We start from the raw sequence: 23,450 nt of genomic DNA, 5'->3' as shown, positions 1-23,450 counted from the left end.
TTAAAGTGTACTTAGTTTAATTTAATAAAGTTTTAAGTTAGTATTACGTTGAAATTAATTTAAAATCTTTTAATTATTAAGTTAGTTGATAACTATGTTGTTAAATTGTGAGTTAGTTTTAGGTTATCTGTTTTAATATATTTAGTATAAATTTTTAAATATTTAAGGTTTTAGCAAACTCATTATGAAACTATTATCTTGTTCCATTACGTTAGCATATGTTAAGCAAATAGAAAATGTTGGATTGTTTTCTTTATCATTTAGCCAAAAGTTAAGTGTAACTTACATTGTTAATATCTTTTGATATGTTTAATTCTTAAATAGCATAACTTAAGATCGATATCAATCTAATAACAAAAGTTTCAAAATCTTAATGATGTAATCGCTCTCATATTTATAACCTTAAGACGTAAAGTAAAGAACCTGTACTAAAACTATTATCAATCATTTCAAACCTAGGACATGTTTAATTATTAATTAAAAATAAATAAAATTATGTGTGTTTTTGCCTTCAAGTTTTGGACATGACAATCATCTCCTACTTATTAATAAACTAATAGCATTGAATGAATGCATAAGTATGCCTGCCTATAGGCAGGAACTAATAACAAAAACTTACCATTTTGATCTTGTGGACGTTAGAAGTCTCCTTTCTACTGAGTCTATTCCTAGCCCGAGTAGGAACTCCATCCGATCTTACATTTCCTTCCAGAAAATAGGAGCATGTGGTGGGCTTCCAGCACTTGTGAATTGCAGAGAAGAGAAGAATCAGCAAGCAAGAAGTAGGCTGTTAAAAAAGCTTCATAACCAAACATGCCGTCTCCATCTGTTTTGCAGGTGGGATTTGCGTTCACATTTGCATCCACTCAAAGTTTTGTTCCCAGATCTCTGCAACCATTGCGGGCTTCTCTGCGTTTCTCCACAGAATCAAGAGCGAAAGTAACGGCACACTTTTCTGCGCTTTTAAACAATTACACCCAAATTGACCACAAAAGTTTGAGCATCAAAAGAAGGGCAGCAAAAGTTTCAAGTGAAGGTAAAACAGAGGAGGAGGAGGTCGGGGCGTCCATCGCAAAGGGGCCGGAGCCGGAGGAGGAGGAGGAGGATGGGGCATCCATCGCCCAGGGGCCGGACGATGACGTGCCCAAAGAAGGGCAGCAGTTTGCACAGTTTGCGGGAGCGCGCTACTGGATCCTCGCGGACGCGTTTTATAAGGTTCCCGGCGTGACGCGTTTGCAAGTGGGGTTCTCCCAGGGGCACCTGCATAATCCCAAACCTGATATAGTCGCTGGAGGTAACACGGGCCACGCCGAGGTCGTGCGGATTCAGTACAAACCAACTCGAATTTCTTACAAACAGTTGTTGGACATCTTTTGGAACTGCCACGATCCTACCCAGAAGAATCATCAGGTATCTCTAAGACCTCGGCATTTTATTTTCTATTGATGTGTATGCTATGACCGGATATCTGTTGTTAGGGGGCTATTGTGGAAGAAATTTTCGTGGGTCAAGGACGTGGAGTCGGGGATGTATAAGTGCTCTTAGATCAACGATTTCTGCAAGATTACATATTTGTCAAACACACGGGCAAATCTATTCCTGGCCTGAGGCGATGGAGCCCTAACCCGTCCCACAGACTCGAGGAGACTCTCCACTGAACAATAGAACATCCAAAAATTAATGGATTTTTTTTTTTAAAGCTAGTAAATATTTCACCTACAAGGGATACAATCTAAATAGCTGGGTTTCCGGTACAGAGGATACAATTTTTAAGAAATGGCCAGTTTTTGGGGGATGCTAGGCCGAGCTCAAGCCCTAAACAGGCAAAGCAAACCCGAGTACCATCATTATGCCTGAAGGAAGCCTGTTATTTCTCGTCATATTTCTCTCCCCGAGGATGAGTGAGCTAGTTCTATCTCTGAGTGTTGGACACAAAGTACTCAACGAAAACGTACAAGAGCTTTTGACAAGTATAGAAACAGACATAAATTATATTAAGAGATGAGATTTAAATCTGATGTACGTAGGGCACAAGATAGCGATTTCCTTTCTTTGGCTTTGATTATCCTTGTTCCATGGCTGGCGCAGCATACCTGGGGACATCCCCCTGGTTTGGGGACGTCTCTGAGACTCCAGGACATCCTCGAGACATTCACAGGATCCCCTAGGCATGTCCTGATCCCACCTATGATTCTGGGGATATGAATGATATGTAATATATATCAAACCCTAGCTAATGAATTTGCAGAGGAAGGTTATAATGTATTTACCAATGTGAAATCCTTACTGGGCAGTGCTGCAGCAAATCCAGCTGGATAATGGAAATGAATGCATCAATTTTTGTTGTTATACATTGATTCTTGCCTCTGCTTATTGCTATTTCGGACACCATTCACTAAGCAGAACTGTAGAAATGATATTGCTGATACTTACAGGACTGGCTGTCAAAGAAACCTCTGATTGTGTGTGGCAGATTGTAAAATTTAAAGTGAATTTGTTTTAAGTTCAACTGTAAGATCATAGGCAGACTGCAACAATAAACAGAAATATCAAATAAATCATCCAGCCTGCATTAATGAATCTTTATATAACTGCAACATTCAAACAGACTATTCTGTACACTTGTGTCTGTGCAAAGTCTCCCTTTTCAGTAGCGATCATACATAAGAAAAATAGAAATTCTGAAACTGCATGTTATGGTTCTCTTTGAGACTTTTGTGGCTAGCAAGATGATAAAAAGTAAGGAAATGGATAAACAATGCATCATTTTCATCAAATGATAGGTACAAGGCTGATTGGTTCGGCTTATGCTTTGCAAAGTAAACATCCATTAGAAGAAAACTGATTATTCAAGTATATCTAAGTTGCCGATTTGGGTTCGGATGAGAGAATTGAGTGCCCGAATGTGGGATTTTTTTTTGGGCCAGAGGGGTAGGGGGTTTGGACGCGTATATATATATATATATATATATATATATATATATATATATAAGAAATGCAAGAAATATACAAAATCAAATCATTTGATAGTATGATACTTCATCATTGATCAAGTTAAATATTAATTGCCAATTGATAGTTCACAAATATTCAAATTGAAAGAAAGCTTTATCAATAATGTCTATGTTCACAATTCTGATGCAAATCAGAAAACCATTATAATTACAAAATCAAAATTTAGTTCATGATTCAATGTTCATCAATCAGGTTCAAGATTCTCTAATCAAAATCAGAAGGATTTACATAAAATCCTCATCATCTCCAACTGCTGCGAGTTCAAGATCATTTGAACCCAAAGCAGTTCCACTTGTACTAGATGAACCATTGTCGTGATGTTATCATCATCATCACCATCTATAATTGCACTAAGGCCCTAAACTGTTGCATCCAAGTTGGCCCACTCGGGGGCTACATCCCAAAGCTTGGTCGCCCCTTCCTTGTAATGATCCTCCTTACATGACAAAAGGCGCAGGTTGGCATGAATGTATACTGAGTCTTCAGCTTCTTCCACAGTAATACGAAGGAAGTGTTGAAGACAAGGTAATAGAATCACAATTGAATCAATCAAAACTTTAAAGCTTCATTGCTGACAATATTTTCAAAAGGGAGGTTTTTGTTGTTGAAATTCAAAATTTAGTTTTTGTGGTCCTTGAGGGAACTTACTACTTACGATTTGTGTTTCTTTTCTGGCTTTTCATTGAAGAGACTTTACCTGGAGATCTCATTTTGCTATGGTTATTTGTGATCAGTAAACGGAAACCTTCTGAGATAAAGATGAAATCTCTTCCCTCTCGAGGTTCCCTGGAAATTTATTCATGAATGCTGATAAACCATTTTATACTAATTAAACTCAATATATTTGTATTCAACACTTTTCCCACTTTTTAATCTTTGTAGATTTCATTAAAAAGGAAAGGAAACGAGGATGAAGCATCCTTGTCCAATTTTAGTTGCACAAGGAAATGAATACTATGCATTGGCCCTAACTAGGATATTTGAAAATGTTGACAATGTTATTTATGCACTAATTCTAGCACCTTTTTGTTAATGTTTTAGCCAAGAAAATAATGATAAACAGCAATAAAGAAGAGAATAAACAATACACAAAAAACTCGAAGACATTTATCCTGGGAAAATCCTCTAACTAGAAGGGAAAACCCAGCCACACCAAACAAATATATCTTTAATTGATAAAGAAATGTTTAGGTACAAGGCTTTCACTTGATTGCATTACAATACACTAAGCAATCATAAATATATTGAAATTAGACTCTTCATCTTACACATGAAGATCTCTTCAAATTTCAAATACAAGACCCTTCATATTTCTAAATGCTCAACACTTCATATTTCTATATGCATGCCTCTTCACATGTCTCTTTATATAATATTATCATAAATATTATCACAAATGTCTCTTTCAGCTGAAGATGACCATAATGGTCATAACAAACATATTTTTACTTAATAAGATCAGAGATAAAGATCTCTATCGCAGCTACAATCTTCAACACTCCCTTTTAGCAAGAGAGAGATCTTTCGTATGGCAGCCACACATAACTGCAACCCAAATTGTCAACGATAGATTATCATCACATATATTCTCATAAAAAATTGTTTTCTTAGCATAACATAATTCATCGCAGTAACATAAAATGGAGTCACACACATGATTTCCACCATGCCTCATCGTAGAGGTGGAACGAGGACTTTCACCTCAAACTTCTCCCAGAGAAGATTGCATTTCCACCATGCCTCAGTGTAGAGGGTGGATCAAGGGCTTTCACCTCAAATTTCTCCTAGAGAAGAATGCATTTCCACCATGCCTCAACGTAGAGGGTGGACCAAGGGCTTTCACCTTAATCTTCTCCCAAAGAAGAATGCATTTCGCATGCCTCAATGTAGGGGGTGGACCAAGGGCTTTCATCTCAAACTTCTCCTAGAAAAGAATGCATTAACAACAGAGATTATCTCTTAACAAAGACTTCCTCTTAGCAGGGACAGCTTTGATCACCATAATAAGAGAGCTGATGCAACCTCCCTCCAAAGTTGTAACATATCCCTTTGTAAAGCAATATTCATGTCATTGCTTTGCCCCCTAGAACAAAGAGAGAACATAAAATAAACTTATCATAGAGATTAACACTAAAAGCATAAACAATTCTCAGTGATATAATAACAATTCATCACCAATAACAATTATCTCTAATGTCAGTATATGAATTAATACACCGATAATTCATATCAATTAAATCTCCAAGTTCAATCGACGATGAAGGCATATGAATAACCTAGTTAGTAATCATAGTATCTTGCATAATATCAAGACAAAATGAAAAATAACATATAACGCTAAGCATCTTGTTGCATATATGATCAATACCAAAAGCTATGGATCAAACCATATGCCATCAAAGGAAATTGTTTCTAATTGTTGGTGTTAATTTAGAAAAAGAACCCATAATACAAAAGAAAAAGTACAATATCAAAGAGACAAAAGAACACAAGACACATACCCCCCCTTTTCACTCAATCAAAGAATCCCCACTCCCAAAAAAGATGATTTGGCACTTTATATTTAGTGTGGGTACAATAGCCACTTGCCAATTTTGGGCCAAAGTGGAACTCTGATTTTTGATATTTACAACTGAAAATATGAAGCTATATATGACTCAACAAGATAAGACACAAGACCTTTCAAGGATCTAATCAATTACAAGTGCCAAAAAAGGCCAAAAATAACCAACTGTTGAAAGTACTATGTCCACTCAAAATTACTCCAAATTGATACCAGCTCTGGAAAGTAGACAAAAAATTATGCACTTTCAAAAAAATAGCACTTGAATATGTGTCCATATGAGCCCAAATGAAACCTCTGAAGTTGTCAAAATTGAGAGTTTTGATTTTCAGAAAAATTTAGGAACAGGGTTGGCAAACAACCTGCAACAATGTGTAGATCACGAATTTCTACCCTAAAACAAAAAAAAATTGCTAAAAAAAAGGAGTCCATATGAGGGAGATGTTGCTGTTTGAAAATCACCTCTGTAATCATTTTTCCTGAATTGCCGCCGTCGCACCTAAAAAAAATGACTCTAGATTTCACCTCAAATGTTTGATTTTGATGAACAAAAGTCGATTTTAGGGGTTTTTTTTTATGGAGGTCATCCACAAACAATTTTTAGGTACCCGATATGGGCCCATGCGTGCCTGAAACATCTTGTTGCGAGGGAACAATCTGACCCTCATCTTCATTCTCCACTTGATTAGTCTTTTGAGGTTGACATGATGGCAGATCCTTTGATACAACAGTTGGAGGAGGTCACTTTCTCTTCAGAGGAGATATTTGAGTCTTTGATACATGTTCTACATTCATCCTCAGTTGAGCCTGATTTGTCTTTTTCAGCAGAGTGGCATAATACGCATGATTTGGAGGAGGCACCTTTCAGTATTGACATGGGGACACTTGAGCAGGTTTCAGAGATTTCATACATTTTGAGGTTTCTTCCTACAAATGGGAGAGGCTTCATTGGTATGCCTTTGATTTTGTTTCTTCCTAAGGGGAGGAATGTTGTTCTACACTCATGGAGCAGTTTCTACATCGAGCCTAGAGCATCTACCACGGGTGTACATTCTACATTGAGTGGAGGCTACTTGGTCCCTCTTCCACTTCTCTCTTATGGGGGGTGGGTATCTTTTCCTCACATGAGGTCTTCTTCTCTCTCTTTTTCTCTTATTGTACTTATCTCTTTTTTTGGAGGGGGGATTTTCACATGTGGTTTTCCCTCTTTCCTCGCTTTATGAGAAATTGCATTGCATATCATTTGCATTTGCATACTGTAAATGGGTATCTAACATGGTCTAGTGGCCGGGACCCATCTTGCATTATTTTCTAGCTTTTGTGAGCTTAAGTACATTTCTCTAAGTTGCACTTAAGGGGGGGTATTGGTGTAAATAAGTATTTACTATTTACACTTTACTTAAGTTCACTTAGAATAAGCATATTCATATTATTTGTCATGTAGACACCTAGGAGTTTTCATATTCACATGAGTTATCATGTAGACAACATAGTTGTTTGCACTCCAATCAAGCACATGTTGTCTACTACATCTCTTTATGAGATGCACCTTTGCATTCTTATCCTCTCATTGTTGCACATACATTCATGCACAATAGAGGATAATCCACTCTTGGTGGACATTTGCTTAGTTGTTGCTTATCTCTTTGCATGACTCCTAGACATATCAGTTGCCTTTATATACAAGGCACTTCTATGATGTATTCATCCAATCATCTAATATCCATTCTCATTTGATCATCATTTGTCTCTCTTGTGCCATCTACTAAGCTTCTTGATCTTGGCGTTGAATTATTGCCTTAGGCAAATTCTTACACTAATGATCTAAACAGAAATCATCATAAGTGTCGATAAACAGAAAAAGTCTAAAGATTGATTCTATATAGTTTTTATAAAAAAAGCACCGATACTTATGCCAAGAGTCTCTGTGCTGTCGCAGTATCGGCTCAGTCTTGGAATATTATTCGTCTTCCCCATTGAAAATAAGCCATCATCATGAGTGCAAATCTACCATGGTCATGGAATTTTCAGGGATACTTCTTAAGCTCTATATCCTTAGAAGAGGAGGACTCCCGCTCAAAACATCCACCATGGAGGCAACTATACTCAAACACAAATACAAACAATACGAGCCATTCAGATTCAAGACTCCTTGACCAATATTTACACATCCACATTATACTTTGATAACAAACAGTCGTGACCATACAAGTCTCCATCATAACAGAATGAAATCTTTTTTCACTAGGCATATGAAAGGCAATCAAAGACGACAAAGTAAAATGACTGGCACAGGAACCAGAAGATACCATTAACATATGAATAAAAGATTCCTCCCGACGACACTCATTAGCATACTGCTAAAGAACAAAGCTGAAAAACATATGCAGATACTGCGAAAGAAAAAAGCTGAAAAACATATGCAGAAATTATGAGAACTATCTTGACAGTTAGATCCTCAAAGTATAACTGCCAACATTTCCAAAGAAACAAATATGAATGCACACAATAAAAAGACCAACAAGGAAAGAAATAACATGCTGTTAATGCATTCTTTTCCATGCTCTGTAATTTCCTAGTTATTGTTTGTGCAAACTGACATGAGGAATCGAAGCGCCATAGTCTTGTTCAAATTCGAAAATATTGGGGTTGGGAAAGAGGAATTTTTTGGTGCCCCGTCCAATTCGGCAGATTACAAGAAACAAATTGGGGTGCATATTGAAATGTAGGTGGCATTGCACATTTCCAAATGCCCTTTCTTTCCATTACCTAATTCGTCCATCAGACACCAGACAGCTCCTCTGCAAGAGAAAGAGATACCAGAAAAAAATATGATGGAAGAAGAAAAAAACACATCTATGTCTCATGGTGACTCAACGAGGCCAGACTAAACAAATAAAAAATAACAAAGAGCATATAGCATGAATGCCAACAAGGAGCCAAGGCATATTGACACGGTAATTGGATATTGGCTATTCAAGAGAAAACAAAACATTTTTTTTAACTCAACACTTATTGAATGTCAAAGAAAGAATCTTTGAGAGGCAAAGTGGAAAACTCATGACATACTTCAAAATGACTTGACATAATCCACATGGTAACATATCATTTTTCATGCGAAGATTTTATTATACTCCACACGGTAACATATCATGATAAGATTTCATTATACACTCTAAAGCAGATACAATAATCAACCTACCTTGAGCGTGGGAGGTAGGAAACACCAGAAATATCTTTATGACATTAAAGAGCGGAATCAAATCAACCACTGAAATATAAGGAGAGACATTAAGAAAACACATTGACCACAACAAAATAGAACTATAGACTGATGAGTAAAAATGATCATGAACTGATGTTTCCAGACAATTGAATTAAACTTCTGGCACAACCATTGGCCTCAGCAAATTTAACACACGGATACATAAATTGAAGCTATCATAACATCAACACTGCAATGCTTATAGATTGTCTACAAAATAGCAATCTAAAACAGAGACACAGACTAAAGAGACAAAACCCGAAATTCCTTTATTGTTGATATCTAACTTGTCTCTGATATCATGTCAATGTTTTAGCCCAGAAAACAATGATAAACAGAAATAAAGAAGAGAATAAACAATGCACAAAAAACTCAAGACATTTATCCTAGGAAAAGTCTCCAACTAGAGAGAAAAACCTGGCAACACCAGCAAAATATATCTTTTATTATAAAGAAATGTTCAAGTACAAAACTTCCACTTGATTGCATTACAATACACTAAGCAATCACCCAAATAAATTGAAATTAGACTCTTCATCTTACACACAAAAGTCTCTTCAAAATCCAAACACAAGACCCTTCATATTTCCAAATATTCAATGCTTCATATTTCCATATGCATGCCTCTTCACGTGACGTATGAGACATGTCTCTTTATATAATATTATCACAAATGTCTCTTTCAGTTGAAGATGACCATAATGGTCAAAAACAAACATATTTCTATTTCATAAAATCAGAGATAAAGATGTCTATTGCAGCTACAATCCTCAACAATTGTGATATCTGAGGTCTTAGAACAGTCAAGTCAAGAGCATACGATGACTAGAATAAAATATGTATAGTTGGTGGCATGCCGCATAGTCAATAGTACATGCAAATTACAAAAACTGAAAGAATGGTAGGTCTTGGTGGCTATGCCTTCCATATCTCACCATCAAATGCACTAACAAGATCTATAATAGCTTTGGCGAACGACCATAGAGTTACATAGATAAATTAGAGACTTAAAATGCTGGCATAGACTTAAATTAAGACTCATTAAAACAGTAGCTGTTATACTTATTGAACCTTTAATGACAGCCAAATGAAGAGCTGGAAATACCAAATAAAATTCCAAAAATACTGTTGCGGCACCAACTAACAGTACAATTCTGCAGTAAGAGCCATTTTCAGCTAAAGAAGGCAAAACAGATCACCTTAATCACCCACATGAAGTTGCAGCAAGGAAAAGCATTTGAATCTATTGGTATTACCATTGACACCAATCTATATTGCTGGATGCGTTGTATGACTGACTCCCAATGAAACCTTGGCAGATGGTTATATGTCACGTGTAGCTTCAAAATTCTGAATTGACATCTTCTAAAGGTTGCGGCAGAATCTACAGTTCATACACCCTTTTATGACGTACAGAAAACCCTAAACAAGTTTGCACTTCAGTAACTGTTGACACAAAAGTCTGCACTCTGTTTGAGGTATGACCCTCAAACGACCTTGTGTAACATGGAAATGATCTCCAAGTGTGGGACTTGTGCTTTGAGGCCGAATCTCCGAAGAAGGCCGGCTTCGTTACTATCAGGGTGCATCTAAACTACAACTTTTCAGGAAAAGGGAGGAGATGCTGAAAAGAAAGGGGGGTGATGCACCAAGATAGAACTACGGTTACAACTCTGCCCACAACTGCACAAAACATCAATGAAACAGTCCAATACACATCTAAACTCTAATATACCTTCAAAGAACTCACATGCAGGTTTGGAATTGATAAAATGTTGAAAGGAAGGATATTTTCACAATACAACAATCATCAATAGATAAAACACAACATATAACTTTAAGTAGTAAAGAAACATTCAAAATAAGGCAAAATACACGCACAAATGATGAATGGCAAGAAGAGGTAAGAAGTAGATTCTTATCATTAATCGAAGGCAAGATTGCAGAGTATAATGTTGTTGCAAAATACAAATAGAGAAGAACTCTTAAGAAATATTTACAACTATCTTTTAAAGAGTTCAGGCATAACTCAAATCTAACTTGAAGTTCAAACCCCAACCAAGGTGGAGTTGAGTTGCAGAGAAGGCAATAAATAGATATCATATAATGTTACATTCCAAATTTTGACTTAATTTTAAATTTGCTCATAGCGGCTAAATTGAACAGATTTCTCTTTCATAATCATGTGAAGTAGGTAGCTATTTATACCCGTTGTATTAACTATTTAATGAAGATGGTCGTTATCCATTATTTGTCATGTGATGTTTAGCAGTTGCTTGATTTTGGAATTATGGTTAAATGATTAAAATTCTTTTAAATGTTAATATGAAAATTATTATGGAACTTGTTATTATCGTGGAAATGTTGCACGGGTGAGTGCAGGAGAAGATGAAGGGGGGAAGCATTGTTAAACGAGATCAATGGAATGGGATGCTAGCTTAGTCCAGTCATCAGGTTGACATGTATGACTTTAAATTGCTTTGGTAAGGACCTCGCGACTTGAACTTCAGGATGCAACTGAAGGACCCACATGAGCTATTAAATAAACAATTAAAAACATAAAATAATTTAATTAAAATATGATATGTACCTCAAAGGATTTTAAATAATCTTTTACCATATTATTATAATATATACTTATGTACGTACACATAGATATAAAATAAAGTGACACCATAATATTATTTTCTTTATAATAAAATGATGGTACCTCACAAATATATCTACGTGTACGTAGATAGATATAAACCATAATATTTTTGATTTATAACCTTCAAATCTTCTTCCATCCTTTTTTTTCTTTTTCTTGCTTAAAAACTGATTAAACACTTGGCACATTTATTTGGCATCCAAGAGCCAAGACATTTCTTTTATGTTACGGCTTCTTGGAAGCCAAAGAGTCCTTTAACCTTTAATATATATATCATGAGGTCGGGAGAGACATAGGATAAACAAAATCACATTTCTGACTTTGTTTCTTATTCCCGATTTCCTTGCTCATTTCTGGCTTCCATCTATAACCCAATACTCTGCAAATACCATTTGAATCTTTGCAAATTCCATTCGAAACCTCTGCATTTTATACCAGTGCCATTCTTGTTACAGTCTGCCTTATGTTATTTCCTTCCTTGCTGAAGTCATGATTGTATTTACACACTGTGGTTATGCCTAGGAAGCAAATCGAAAAAGAGCTAATACATAAGCGTCTAGCAAGACTCCAAACATTTCCAGAATTGTATCAGGTTATGTGGTCCATCAACCTCAAGTAATGTTATGAATTTTATTATCAGCTACTACTGTATACCGAACTCCTTAGCAGTAGGCAGCTGTTGTATAGTCATCATGCTTAAGTTGACCCCCTTAAGGAGTTGTTATCAAAATAATAGTGAAGTATCCATGACATAGAATCGTATTTTATATATGCCATTGATAATCAAAACCAAATGACATTTTTTGCAAATCTTAAAGAACATATTTTTTCAAATCACAGATTGTGAAAAGCTGGAAACATATAATATTCATGATTCAGTTGAGAATCAAGAGACAGAACCGATTGCTCTGGGATTCCGAGCACCTAGGACTCATCGGCTATATAGCCATGGAAAAGGTGAAGAGGTGAGATGGAATCTGCAATGACATAGAAGTGAAATTAGATATGATACAATAAATCTAAATATTTTTACTTAATAGCTCATGCTTGTCCCTATTGTTGTTTTCCTGTTGTCAAGTCGAGCGGTGGTGATCGGGTCATTAAACCCATCAGAAAAACCTTGGCCAAGGTTGTTTAAAGGCATGTTTGCCATCTAAGATCACTTGATGTCATTGGTGCCAATTATTTAGACATGTTCGTCCATAACTGTGCGGACATTCTAAACATCAGAATGCTCACGTGGCTGGACTAAAAGTATCCCAAGCCCGATCCTGAAGTAGGGAGGGCCTTTCTAATTCAATAGATTGTATGGGGATAAGTATGGTTTGAGGTTGGGAGGTTAAGCCTAAGTCAATACTTCACCTTTTACTAAAAGCCAAGGCTTGCACAACCAACTAAAGACTCACTAGTTATTACTTGTATGTTTTCTTTCTTTTCATGTTAAACATTTACTTTATTGTATGAAAGATAGTTAATCGTTATTATAGTTATTTCAGTTGATCATTGTTATAGTTAATTCAGTTAATCATAATTCCAGTTATTACATTTGATCATTGAAACTGTTATTTCAGTTAATCAATATTATAGTTATTTAGTTGATCATAGATACCGTTATTTTTAGTTAATCATTATTATAATTATTTCAATTAAATTCGTTGGTAATTAAAAGCAATTAATGTTCCATGGAAAGGGATTTAGTTATTTGTTCAATAATTTATTTGGGAAAACTCTCTATTGATTGCCTTATTTTGTTATGAAAAACCCTTTGTTACACAACTTAATCTGATCTTGAAATCACCTTGCTGTTGGAAGTGACAAGCAGGGCAAAAACAATGTATCCAACTGTAAGAGATCAAATCCCCAAAGATTTGATCATTTCATGCATTAAAGGGGTGCAGAGAGCATTGGAGTCGTGCAAACTAGGCCCAAGAAGTTGCTCAACATTGAAGAATTGGCCCTGGCAACGTGTCATGGCTGCAAGATGCTGATTCGCGTGGATGGCAAAAAGAACCGCGGGGAGGGATAACACGACGTGTTATCCACCCGCAAAATGTAGGGTTGACCAGGAGGAGGGGGTGAATCTAGTTTTCTTGAAAATGAATGCTGGCTGTCGATGTAGATCACCCCTTTGAAATGGACAACCCAGATGGCGAGAGAATCTCCCCAACAAGAGATTAAGTCACCACCGTCGATGTAGATCTTCCCCTCAAGATGAACGACCTAGATGCAGCGAGGAAACTCCTCCCAACAAAGGATTAATTTGCAGTTGTCAATCAAGATCCTTCCTTCGAAACGGACGACTAAGATGTCGTAAGAAATCTCTAAGATACGCCAGATCCAATGACTGTTGCATCTTCACAAGAGGTCGAGGCAGAGATGCGCAAACAGGAGAGCCGTCAGATTTGGCGATCTCAACAAAGAAGGAAGTGGATAGCATGAAAGGTGGGACCCCCGCCATGTGGCACAATTCTAGGCTTTCGGAGCCTCGAGGAAACACTACAGTATGAAGAAATGTCGGAATGGAGACACGTAGCAACATCTCGTGTTCTCATGAGGATGAGCAGATATCACGCAAAAACTTGACAGCCGTCGATGTGTTATGTTGTTTGACAGAATGGAAGGCGATCTTTTAATCTTTCGTTGAATCTCTGCCATTGATCTGTGCATGTGCATATTGGGTTGACTTAAACGTTGGAGATTGGACATGACTACCCAAAGACACGTGGTGCAATTATGGGTCCCAAAGCACTGTAGCATGAAGAAACTCCAGAATGAAGACGCGTGGCAGCATCTCATGAAACCTCGCTGAGCCAAACACGAAGGCATGACAACCATTGATCTTGTTTGCATGTGTATGAAATCCTGGACCCTGCCAGCTGTTGATATGGAAGAACGTGGATCAATCACAAACAACAAAACTCTGTCACTCGTGGACCCCCAGAAGTTGAGTTGGCACACGTGGACGAATCAACATCGACATAACTCTGCTAACTGTGGACCCATCAAAGCCAACTTGTTTGGAGCACCCATCATAAGTGGCGCAATGCGAGGTCCCAGAGCATTGGAGAAACATTGCTGCATGAAGAAACACTGGATTGGAGACACATGGCAGCATCTTGCACTTTCGGGAGGATGTTGAGATGGTACACGAAAACACGAGAGCCGTTGGATTTGCAAGCCAGTCATCTCGAAAGAAGGGACCGAGCCAACACAAAATGTTAGCTGCCAACAAACGCATGTTAACCCACATCAAAGAAAACAACCCATTGGAGATCTCTCAGCTCGGTTATCCATGATGGGCTGAATGAGGGCAAAAATGGCCAACATTCTTGGTGACTCAAAGGGGATGCTTGCTTGCTAAGCATAGATCAGTGGCCTTAAACAATCCATTGGGCATGGAGTCACCAAAGAGAATCACACGTCCCACCTGCAAATTCACAAAATTCTACAACAAGAAAAAAACAAAAGCGCTCTGGGGAGCTCCAAAAAACTTCAGACAACTCCAAAAAGAGAAGAAATGTGCACGCGCACTTCTTGGAAAGTTGGAAAACACCTACTCTACTATGTACAGGTAATTACAAAAAATTAAAATCAAACAAAGCCATTTATTGGCTTGTTGAAGGAGCTGCCTTTCCTCACAAGTTGGTTTATTCTCATGCACATGGGCAGCCGAAAATAGCAGCCAGCATGAGAGACATATTGCTGCACTTTGAAACACCTTTCCAATGCTGAGAAAAATGAAGCTCTCCAGCCCTTGAACACCGTCTTCTTGAGCAAAACATGCTTGCTCTTCCATGTAGAACTCTCCCTAATGCTCAAGAGTAAGCATGACTGGGGGCAACTTGCTGATTTGTTGCAGAGCTAGATACCTAATGGGGCATCCTCTTAATGGCACTTGGTCTAAGCAATCAGCCTTGACCTCGTTGTTGTGCTCTGCAACCTTGGTGTCTAGTTGGTTTGGAAATGACCCCTCTTGTGAAGAAATAATCTCCACCTCGTCCTCATGATGCTCATGAGCCACCTCCTCGAGAGCTACTGATATGGTGTGAATCTCGTCTTGTTGCTGAAGAACATTCTCTTCATATTCATGAGATGATGATTCAACATCTATGGAATAGCAGATAGCATCAAACTCATCCAAAAGGTCATCCTCATCATTGATCTTCTCCATCATAGCTGCAATAATAGGCAAAGGCTGAGGGGCAACCTCATGCATATCAACATGTTCCTCCTCAAGGACAGAGCTACCCTTGAGGCTCTTTTTTCCATCCTCCATATCATGGATGGCTGTCTACTGCAATAAATATTTTTCTTCCTTCTCTAGTAGCAGATCCTCATTTCCTTCTAAGGGCTCAAAAGCCATGATTCGTTCCTCAAGAGAAGGAACAACCTTGCTGTCTTCTTCTTCATCAACAAAGGAGGGAAGCTCTTCAAATAAGAGGATTGGATGCTCTTCCTCTTGTTTTATCTCGACCTCCTTGTCTTCCTCAATAGGCTGCAACTCCTACAATGGTAGCTTTGTGGACTCTGCTACACTCCCCCAAAATTCCATGGTTGGACCATTAGGAGTCCATACGACCGATCCACCCTTGAAGAGTGAAATGATAATGGGTATGGAAGGCTCATGGGGCATCTTTTTCACACGTGGAATGGAGAAGTTACAGCAACAGACTCTTGTGATGGAGGGGACTCCTTGAAGCTAGGTGACAAATTTTGGAGAAGGGGCTGCCTTTGCTTCCTTGGTCTGAAAATGAGCTGATTGGAGCCTCATTTCCTCCTCTTTTGTTGTAGCATCTTGTCTTGCAAGCTTCTCAAAATGTCTTTGTTTCTCCCTCTCTTCCTCTTGTTGTTGGAGATAGGCCTAGCATGCCATCTCCTCTCGTTGTCTCTCTATCTCTTGCCACCTTGCAATCTCATCCAGAGGCCAGCAATTGCTTGTTTTGCTCATGAAACCATGAGTCCATTCTCCTACTACTTTCTTGGAACCCACAGTCAATCTGCCTTTAGAACTCCAACATCATATCTTTAAGATTTTCATATGGGAATGTTGGGACTGGTGGAGCGGGAGTAGGAGGAGAGTAGTAATTTTGAGCATACTGGCTATAACCAACTTGAGGCTGAGATTGAAATTGGCAATATGAGGGCTGAGGAATAAAATTTTCATGATGGGGGGGGGGGGGGGGGGGTGGGCAGGTGAGGAGGGAAGTAGCTATTTCTATGAAATGGGTTCATGGTTAGAGCTTCATATAAGCTGCAATTTCACAGAAAATTTTGAAAATCACAAAAGATCAAAGATGATCCTTACATGCCAGCATTGTTTCATCTTGAAACTAGTAGATTTGTACTAGAGTCGCCATGGTGTTTGATTGAATGCCTCCAAAGGCTGATGACATTGAGAAAAACACCCAATTTTTCAATGGATAAAGATTGCAATGGCTACCAACGGACTTATGTAGCTGAAATCTGTGTCCCATCGGGCGTGCTAAAAATTGTGGTATGACCAGTGGAGGTTCTAGAAACTGATTTGAATCTTTAAATGATTGTCCCACCAAGTGTTCCAAAAATTGTTTACATAAAAGCCTGCACCCTTGCTTGAGGTATGACCCTCAAACGACCTTGTGTAACATGGAAACGACTTCGTAGGGCTTGCACTCTAAGGCCAAATCTCTAGAGAAGGTCGACTTCCTTTACTATCATGGTGCACTTAAACTAGAGGAAAAAGGAGAAGGAGATGCTGAAAATTAAATTGCTAAAAGGAAAGTGGGGTGATGCACCAAGATAGAACTACGGTTACAACTCTGCCCACAACTGCACAAAACATCAATGAAACACTCCAATACACAAGTCTAAACTCTAATCTACCTTCAAAGAACTCACATGCAAGTTTGGAATTGATTAAATGCTGAAAGGAAAGATATTTTCACAATACAACAATTATCAATAGATTAAACACAACATATAACTCTAAGAAGTAGGAAAGAAACATTTAAAATAAGGCAAAATAAATGCACAAATCATGAATGGCAAGAAGAGGTAAGGAGAGCTATTTCATTAATGAAAGGCAAGATTGCAGAGCATAATGCTACAACAAAATACAAATAGAGAAGAACCCTTAACAAATATTTACAACTGCCTTTTAAAGACTTCAGGCATAACTTGTATCTAACTTGAAGTTCATATCCTAACCAAGGTGGAGTTGAGTTGCAGAGGAGGCAATAAATGGATATCATAGCTAAATCTGATCTTGAAATCAAATTGCTGTTGGAAGTGATAGGCAAGGCAAAAACAATGCATCTAGCTGTAAGAGACCAAATCCCCAAAGATCTGGTCATTTCATGCATTAAAGAGGCATGGAGGGCATTGGCGTCATGCGAACAAGGCCCAAGAAGTTGCTCAGTATTGAAGAACTGGCCCTGGTAACATCTCATGGCCGCAGGAAGCTAATTTGAGCCGCTGGTAGAAAAAATCGTAGCGAGGTATAACACGACGTGTTATCTGCCCACAAAATGTAGGGTTGACCAGGATGGGGAATCTGGTTTTCCCAAAAATGAATGTTGGTTGTCGATGTAGATTATCCCTTTGAAATGGACGGCCCAGATGGCTAGAGTATCTCCCCAACAAGAGATTAAGTCACCATCGTCGATGCAGATCTTCCCCTCCAGATGAACAACCCAGACGCAGCGAGGAACTCCTCTTAACGAAGGATTAATTTGCAGCTATCGGTCAAGATCCTTCCTTCGAAACAGACAATTGAGATGTCATGGGAAATCTCCAAGATGCGCTAGATCCAACGACTGTCGGATCTTTGCAAGAGGCCAAGGCAGAGACGCAAAAACATGAGAGCCATCAGATTTGTCAATCTCAGCAGAGAAGGAAGCAAATAGCACGAAAGGTGGGACCCCTGCCACGTGGCACAATTCTGGGCTTCAGAGACTTGTGGAAACACTACAATATGAAGCAATGCTGGAATGGAGACACGTGGCAACATTATGTGTTCTCGTGAGGATAAGTAGATATCATGCGAAAACCTAAGAGTTGTCGATGTGTTATGTTGTTTGACAGAATGCACATCGATCTTTTAATCTTTCGTTGAATTTTCACCGTCAATCTACACATGTGCATATTGGGTTGATTTAAACACTAGAGATGGGACACAACCATCCGAAGACACGTGGCACAATTCCAGGTCCCAGAGCATCGAAGCAGCACTGCTGCATGAAGAAATGTTGGAATGAAGACGTGTGGCAGCATCTCGTGTTCTTGTGAAACCCCGCTAAGCCAAAGACGAAGACACAACAACCATTGATCTCGTCTGCATGCATATGAAACCCTGGACCCTGCTAGCTGCTAACATGGAAGTACGTGGACCAATCGTAGACAACAAAACTGTCACCCGCAGACCCACAAAAGTTCAGCTAGGACATGTGGACGAATCAACATCGACATAACTTTGCTAACTGTGGAACCACTGAAGCCTACCTGTTTGGAGCACTCATCATATGTGGTGCAATTCCGGGTTTCGGAGCATCGAAGAAACATTGCAGCATGAAGAAACGCCGGAATGAAGACACGTGGCAGCATCTCGCACTTTCGGGATGATGTTGAGATGGTATGCGAAAACACGAAAGCTGTCGGATGTACAAGCCAATCCGCTCGAAAGAAGGAACCGAGCCAACATGAAATGTTAGCTGCCAACAAACGCGATGTTAACCCACATCAAAGAAAACAGCCCATTGGAGATCTCTTAGATCGGTTATCCATGATAGGCTGAATGGGGGGCAAAAATGGCCAACAGTAACCCAGTATAACTAAGCTAAGACAGGTTTGAAAAGTCTGAGATCAAACTTTCAGCAAACCCAAAATTGCAATAGGTCTACATCAATGATGATATGTAATATAATGATAAAATATGGAATCTCTACTCAAGTGCAGTTGTACAGAAGACTCACAAACCCATATTTTATAAGGTTATAACAAGAAATACCAAAAGTACTTCAAACAATTTTGGAACAGTATTAAATTTTTACATTAAATCTAAAAAATTGGAAACTCTTACTAAATATGCATTTACTGTAGTGTGGTATTATAGTGGGACAGACCATTGTAGCAGCTGTAGCCAGACAGAATTGTACCAGTGATATGGACCAAAGTTAGAGAACTTGGACTCGGCAGACCAAAATAGGAGTCTGACTTTGGACTTGGTAAGTAAAGAAAGGAAATTCCATAGTTCTACAAAATAAAATTTAAAGTTAATGTATTTAGAGAACACAAAAGCCTAAATCGACTATCAATTTGTCATAGTCCATATATGACATGATATATGTTCTTCCAACACTTATTATTAGAATTTTTGTAATTCATACTGAATAGTTAGTAGTGGTTTGGGAGTGGAAACCCTAATAGGTTTGAACGGCAGCAGCGATAAGTTGCACAATGTGTTAGCTGTGAGCTAAGTGGACAGTTTGAACCAAAATATGAAGAAAACAAACTCATTTTTTGCTGTTTTAACACATCTAATCAAACCCGACTTGCCCAGAATTTGGGAGTCTGAGTCTGGGTCTCAGAGAGTGCTGGGGCGAGGCTCATATGAGTACTCCACAATATTTTTACACTCACTGTGTGAGTCAGTGGCAAGTGGCCTTGCCCAGTGGTAGGACTTGTGAGTTTGGCTACTTCTGGAGAACTAAGTCACAAGATATGTCGAATTCCATCCAAGGAATTTCGGAATTTCCTCTGAATTTTATGATGTTTTATATAATACTGTTATTTAATATAATATTATTTTATTTTAAAATGATATTGAGTTATTTAGTTAAATTATTTAGAATTGTTAAACTGTGTTTGACAATTATTTAGAGATACATAAATGTATATATTTTATATTTAATGTCGACTTTTTTTCCGAATTTTTTCCCTTGCCAAATTCCATTAGAATGTTATGATCAGCGAACTTGAATTCAAATTCGAACCTTGTGAGTTAGCTGGAGAGTGCTAGCCTAGTCCTTGAATTATAGTAGGAACTATTGTAGTAACAGTATGGATTACTGTAGCAACTTCAGTTTGAAAATTTTCAATAACACTCATTAAACTAGATTTCCATCAAACTTTCAGCTCATTTTTAACCCCAGAATGGAATCGCTGTTAATAGATACAAGGGATTGTGTCCAGATTTTGATACTGTGAGGGTTTCTGTTCTCTGGCCAAAAGATGAACATAAGTGTTCAATCTCCAAGCAAAGGTTGATAACAAGGCAATGGAACATTCCTCTTCAATGCTCAGTTCCTCCCTTTATAGACTTTGAGTGAAAATAATTGAATATTATATTCTTCCTTTTTCGGTCCAAAATTTTATTTGAGAATTGTCTAGAAAGGCCTTCTAATGAATATTACTTTTGGCTCTCTGTCTTAGCAGCACTTTATTGATGTTCTTTTATACCATTTAAAATGACCAGGGCAATTTTTATTTATTTTTAACTAGTATGCCCTTGTCACCCTCTAGCCTATTGGAAAATGGCTGAGGTGCTCTTCATTATTTTTGCTTGAAAAATGGAATGTGACACACTAACAGGAACCTTTTTAGTCAAGTTATAAGGTACACTTATAGTAGCTAATGATTCAAATAAAAATGGAAATAATGTTTGTTTAACTTCCATAACAAAGGCCATTACCTAAGTCTATAATTTTAAAAACTATATTTTGTTGTGCCTATCTTTCAGTTAACTCTGGTGTTTTAAGTCTGATGATAATGTTGGATAGTTGTATTTGCCGAGAAATTAGTTGTATAGGTTATCTGTATTTTGGATAGTCATCAAACTTATTATAATGGTGCAAATGAGGTAGCAAGCCAAGGCAAATTGATTGTTGGGAAAATTCTTTTTCAATATTTTTGCAGGAGCAGTTTTTGAATGGGTGACCTTTTCAGTAGTGTGGGTGCTTCAATCTTGTGAGTAGCACCTAGATGCAATGAATGCCAATTTGATCATTCATGTTCATAGACTGTCAAAAAATACAAAATTGTATTGAAATTTAATGTTATATCCTCTTTTATCTTTTGTTGGATTTTCACAATCTCTTGTATCAGTTGTAAATTTGTAATGACAATGTTTTACTTTGGGTTGTCAGTGGATATAACATAAGGGTACATTTTTGTTAGAATGCTTCCATTAATTTTATTAAATATTTGTAAAACTGTTGGATAAGTGATCACACTATTTGGTTTATGGAAAATTTTAATTTGATAAGATAATTTTTCTCCTTCAGTGGGCTATCATCTGAGCGTTAAAATATTGAGATTGGGAAAAAATATCTTGCCTTTTTTTAGCACAAATAACAACAGTATTTGGATTTTTATGGGAAGGGATAGGCTTCTTTTATCTAATTGCTAAAACATTTTGGCAGGGATTATTTTTGGGTTCAGAATTCAGATCTGGCATTTATTTCTATTCACCAGAACAGGAGAAAGCTGCACGTCAATCACTCGAGAGACAACAAAAGAGATTGGACAAACAAATTGTCACAGAAATCCTACCTGCAAAAAAATTGTATAGAACTCATAAAAAAATATTTACACGGCGGCGCTTTGAAAAGATACTTTTGGGTGGAGATGAACTATCAGCATCCTGGCTTATTGATAGGCCAAAACTGCCAGCAGCCAAAGAATATGACGTTCCAAAATTGCCGGCAGCCAAAGAGCAGGAGTACCTAAAACTGCCGGCAGTCGAAGAGCATGAGGATCCAAAACTGCCGGCAGAAGAAGAGTACGAGGATCCAGTGAAAGTCTAGGAACTTTTCTAGTCATCTTTTTTTGAGGATGATTGTTCTTGGCATCCTTTTCTTAGGAAAACTCTCCTGTTGAAGGTAAATTTGGATGAGCCCCAAATGTGGGACAAATCGATTCATTTAGACTCTCAGTAGTTGATTTTTGAGTTCATATTTACAGAAAAGAAATGAAAATTCCACTTATATAATGTCCCCTGTGCCTCTTTGTGCCATAGCATAATGCCAAAGCCCTCTTCAAATCTGGAGATTTCAAACTTCGTAACATCCCAGCAGAAGGATACTAAAATGGCTATATTTGCTTCCATATTAGTATCCCAATTTGTATGGCTTATGGTTTCCTGTTTAGCTCCCCATTTATGTTATGGGGCACTTCACTTAGAGATCAAACTAGATATTAATAGTGTACTTTCTTTTTTGCATCCTTAATAAGATAAATTTCAAGGGACTTGTGATACAAGTAGGAACAATTCACGAGGAAGGCTGGTAAGTGCCATAAAATATCTTCACTTCTAACAGGGTGGTTGTCTCGCAGTTACCTTGGTATCTCTAGTACTTAAATCATCTCATTGTGCCTGATATGGAAAAATGTTTGATTTGACAGCTTGGGATACTTGACTAATTTGTTGGAAAATATGATAGAATCCATATTACATCTCGGAGTCCTTGCTGGAATTGTTGAAAAAGGTTGAACATGACATCTTGGAATACTTGACATTAATTGTTGGTGTCTATTAGACAAATAAAACTGGCATCAAAACAAAACGGAAAAATGGGCAAAATGTTTTTTTTATTATTATAAATTATATAACACTTCAATTAATTTTTGTTGTCTATGTTGCAAATTGTTGTTGAATGGGACTAGTGGCATACACCAAACCTGTAGCCAAAACAAGGGGGAGAGACATTAATATTAATTGGGCAACTAAAGAAATAGTTGTAGCACGTGAACAAATTCAAGAGTTTATAATGGTCTAATATGTCAAGATGAAACCAGTGATATAGTAATGAAAAACTTCCGGAATGTTGATCAATAATGCATGCATTTAGCAACCACGATAATAGGAATAGGAATGAGAAATTAGGAATATGTTTTCTACTTTTTGTTTGGTGGGTCAATTGAAATAGGGAATAGAAATACATATTCTCATTTTGCCTCTAAAATGAGATTACGGCCATTTC

General features: G+C 37.7%; 1 protein-coding gene across 1 annotated transcript; it reads left to right on the top strand.

The window, feature by feature from the left end:
* The first annotated feature begins 603 nt into the window (after positions 1-603).
* Positions 604-22,728, top strand: LOC149532387 (uncharacterized). Its single transcript, XM_089807667.1, has 2 exons — positions 604-1,410; positions 21,891-22,728. Exons 1-2 carry the CDS (start codon positions 814-816, stop codon positions 22,272-22,274), a joined length of 981 nt encoding a protein of 326 aa, XP_089663793.1. The 5' UTR covers positions 604-813; the 3' UTR covers positions 22,275-22,728.
* The last annotated feature ends 722 nt before the right edge of the window (positions 22,729-23,450 follow it).

This window comes from Cupressus sempervirens, chromosome 10 (assembly GCF_028749045.1).
Source record: "Cupressus sempervirens isolate cs-2001-9-10 chromosome 10, ASM2874904v1, whole genome shotgun sequence".
Classification (NCBI taxonomy): Eukaryota; Viridiplantae; Streptophyta; class Pinopsida; order Cupressales; family Cupressaceae; genus Cupressus; species Cupressus sempervirens.
Note: the sequence above shows the minus strand (reverse complement) of the source record. Positions and strands in the feature narration are given on the sequence as shown.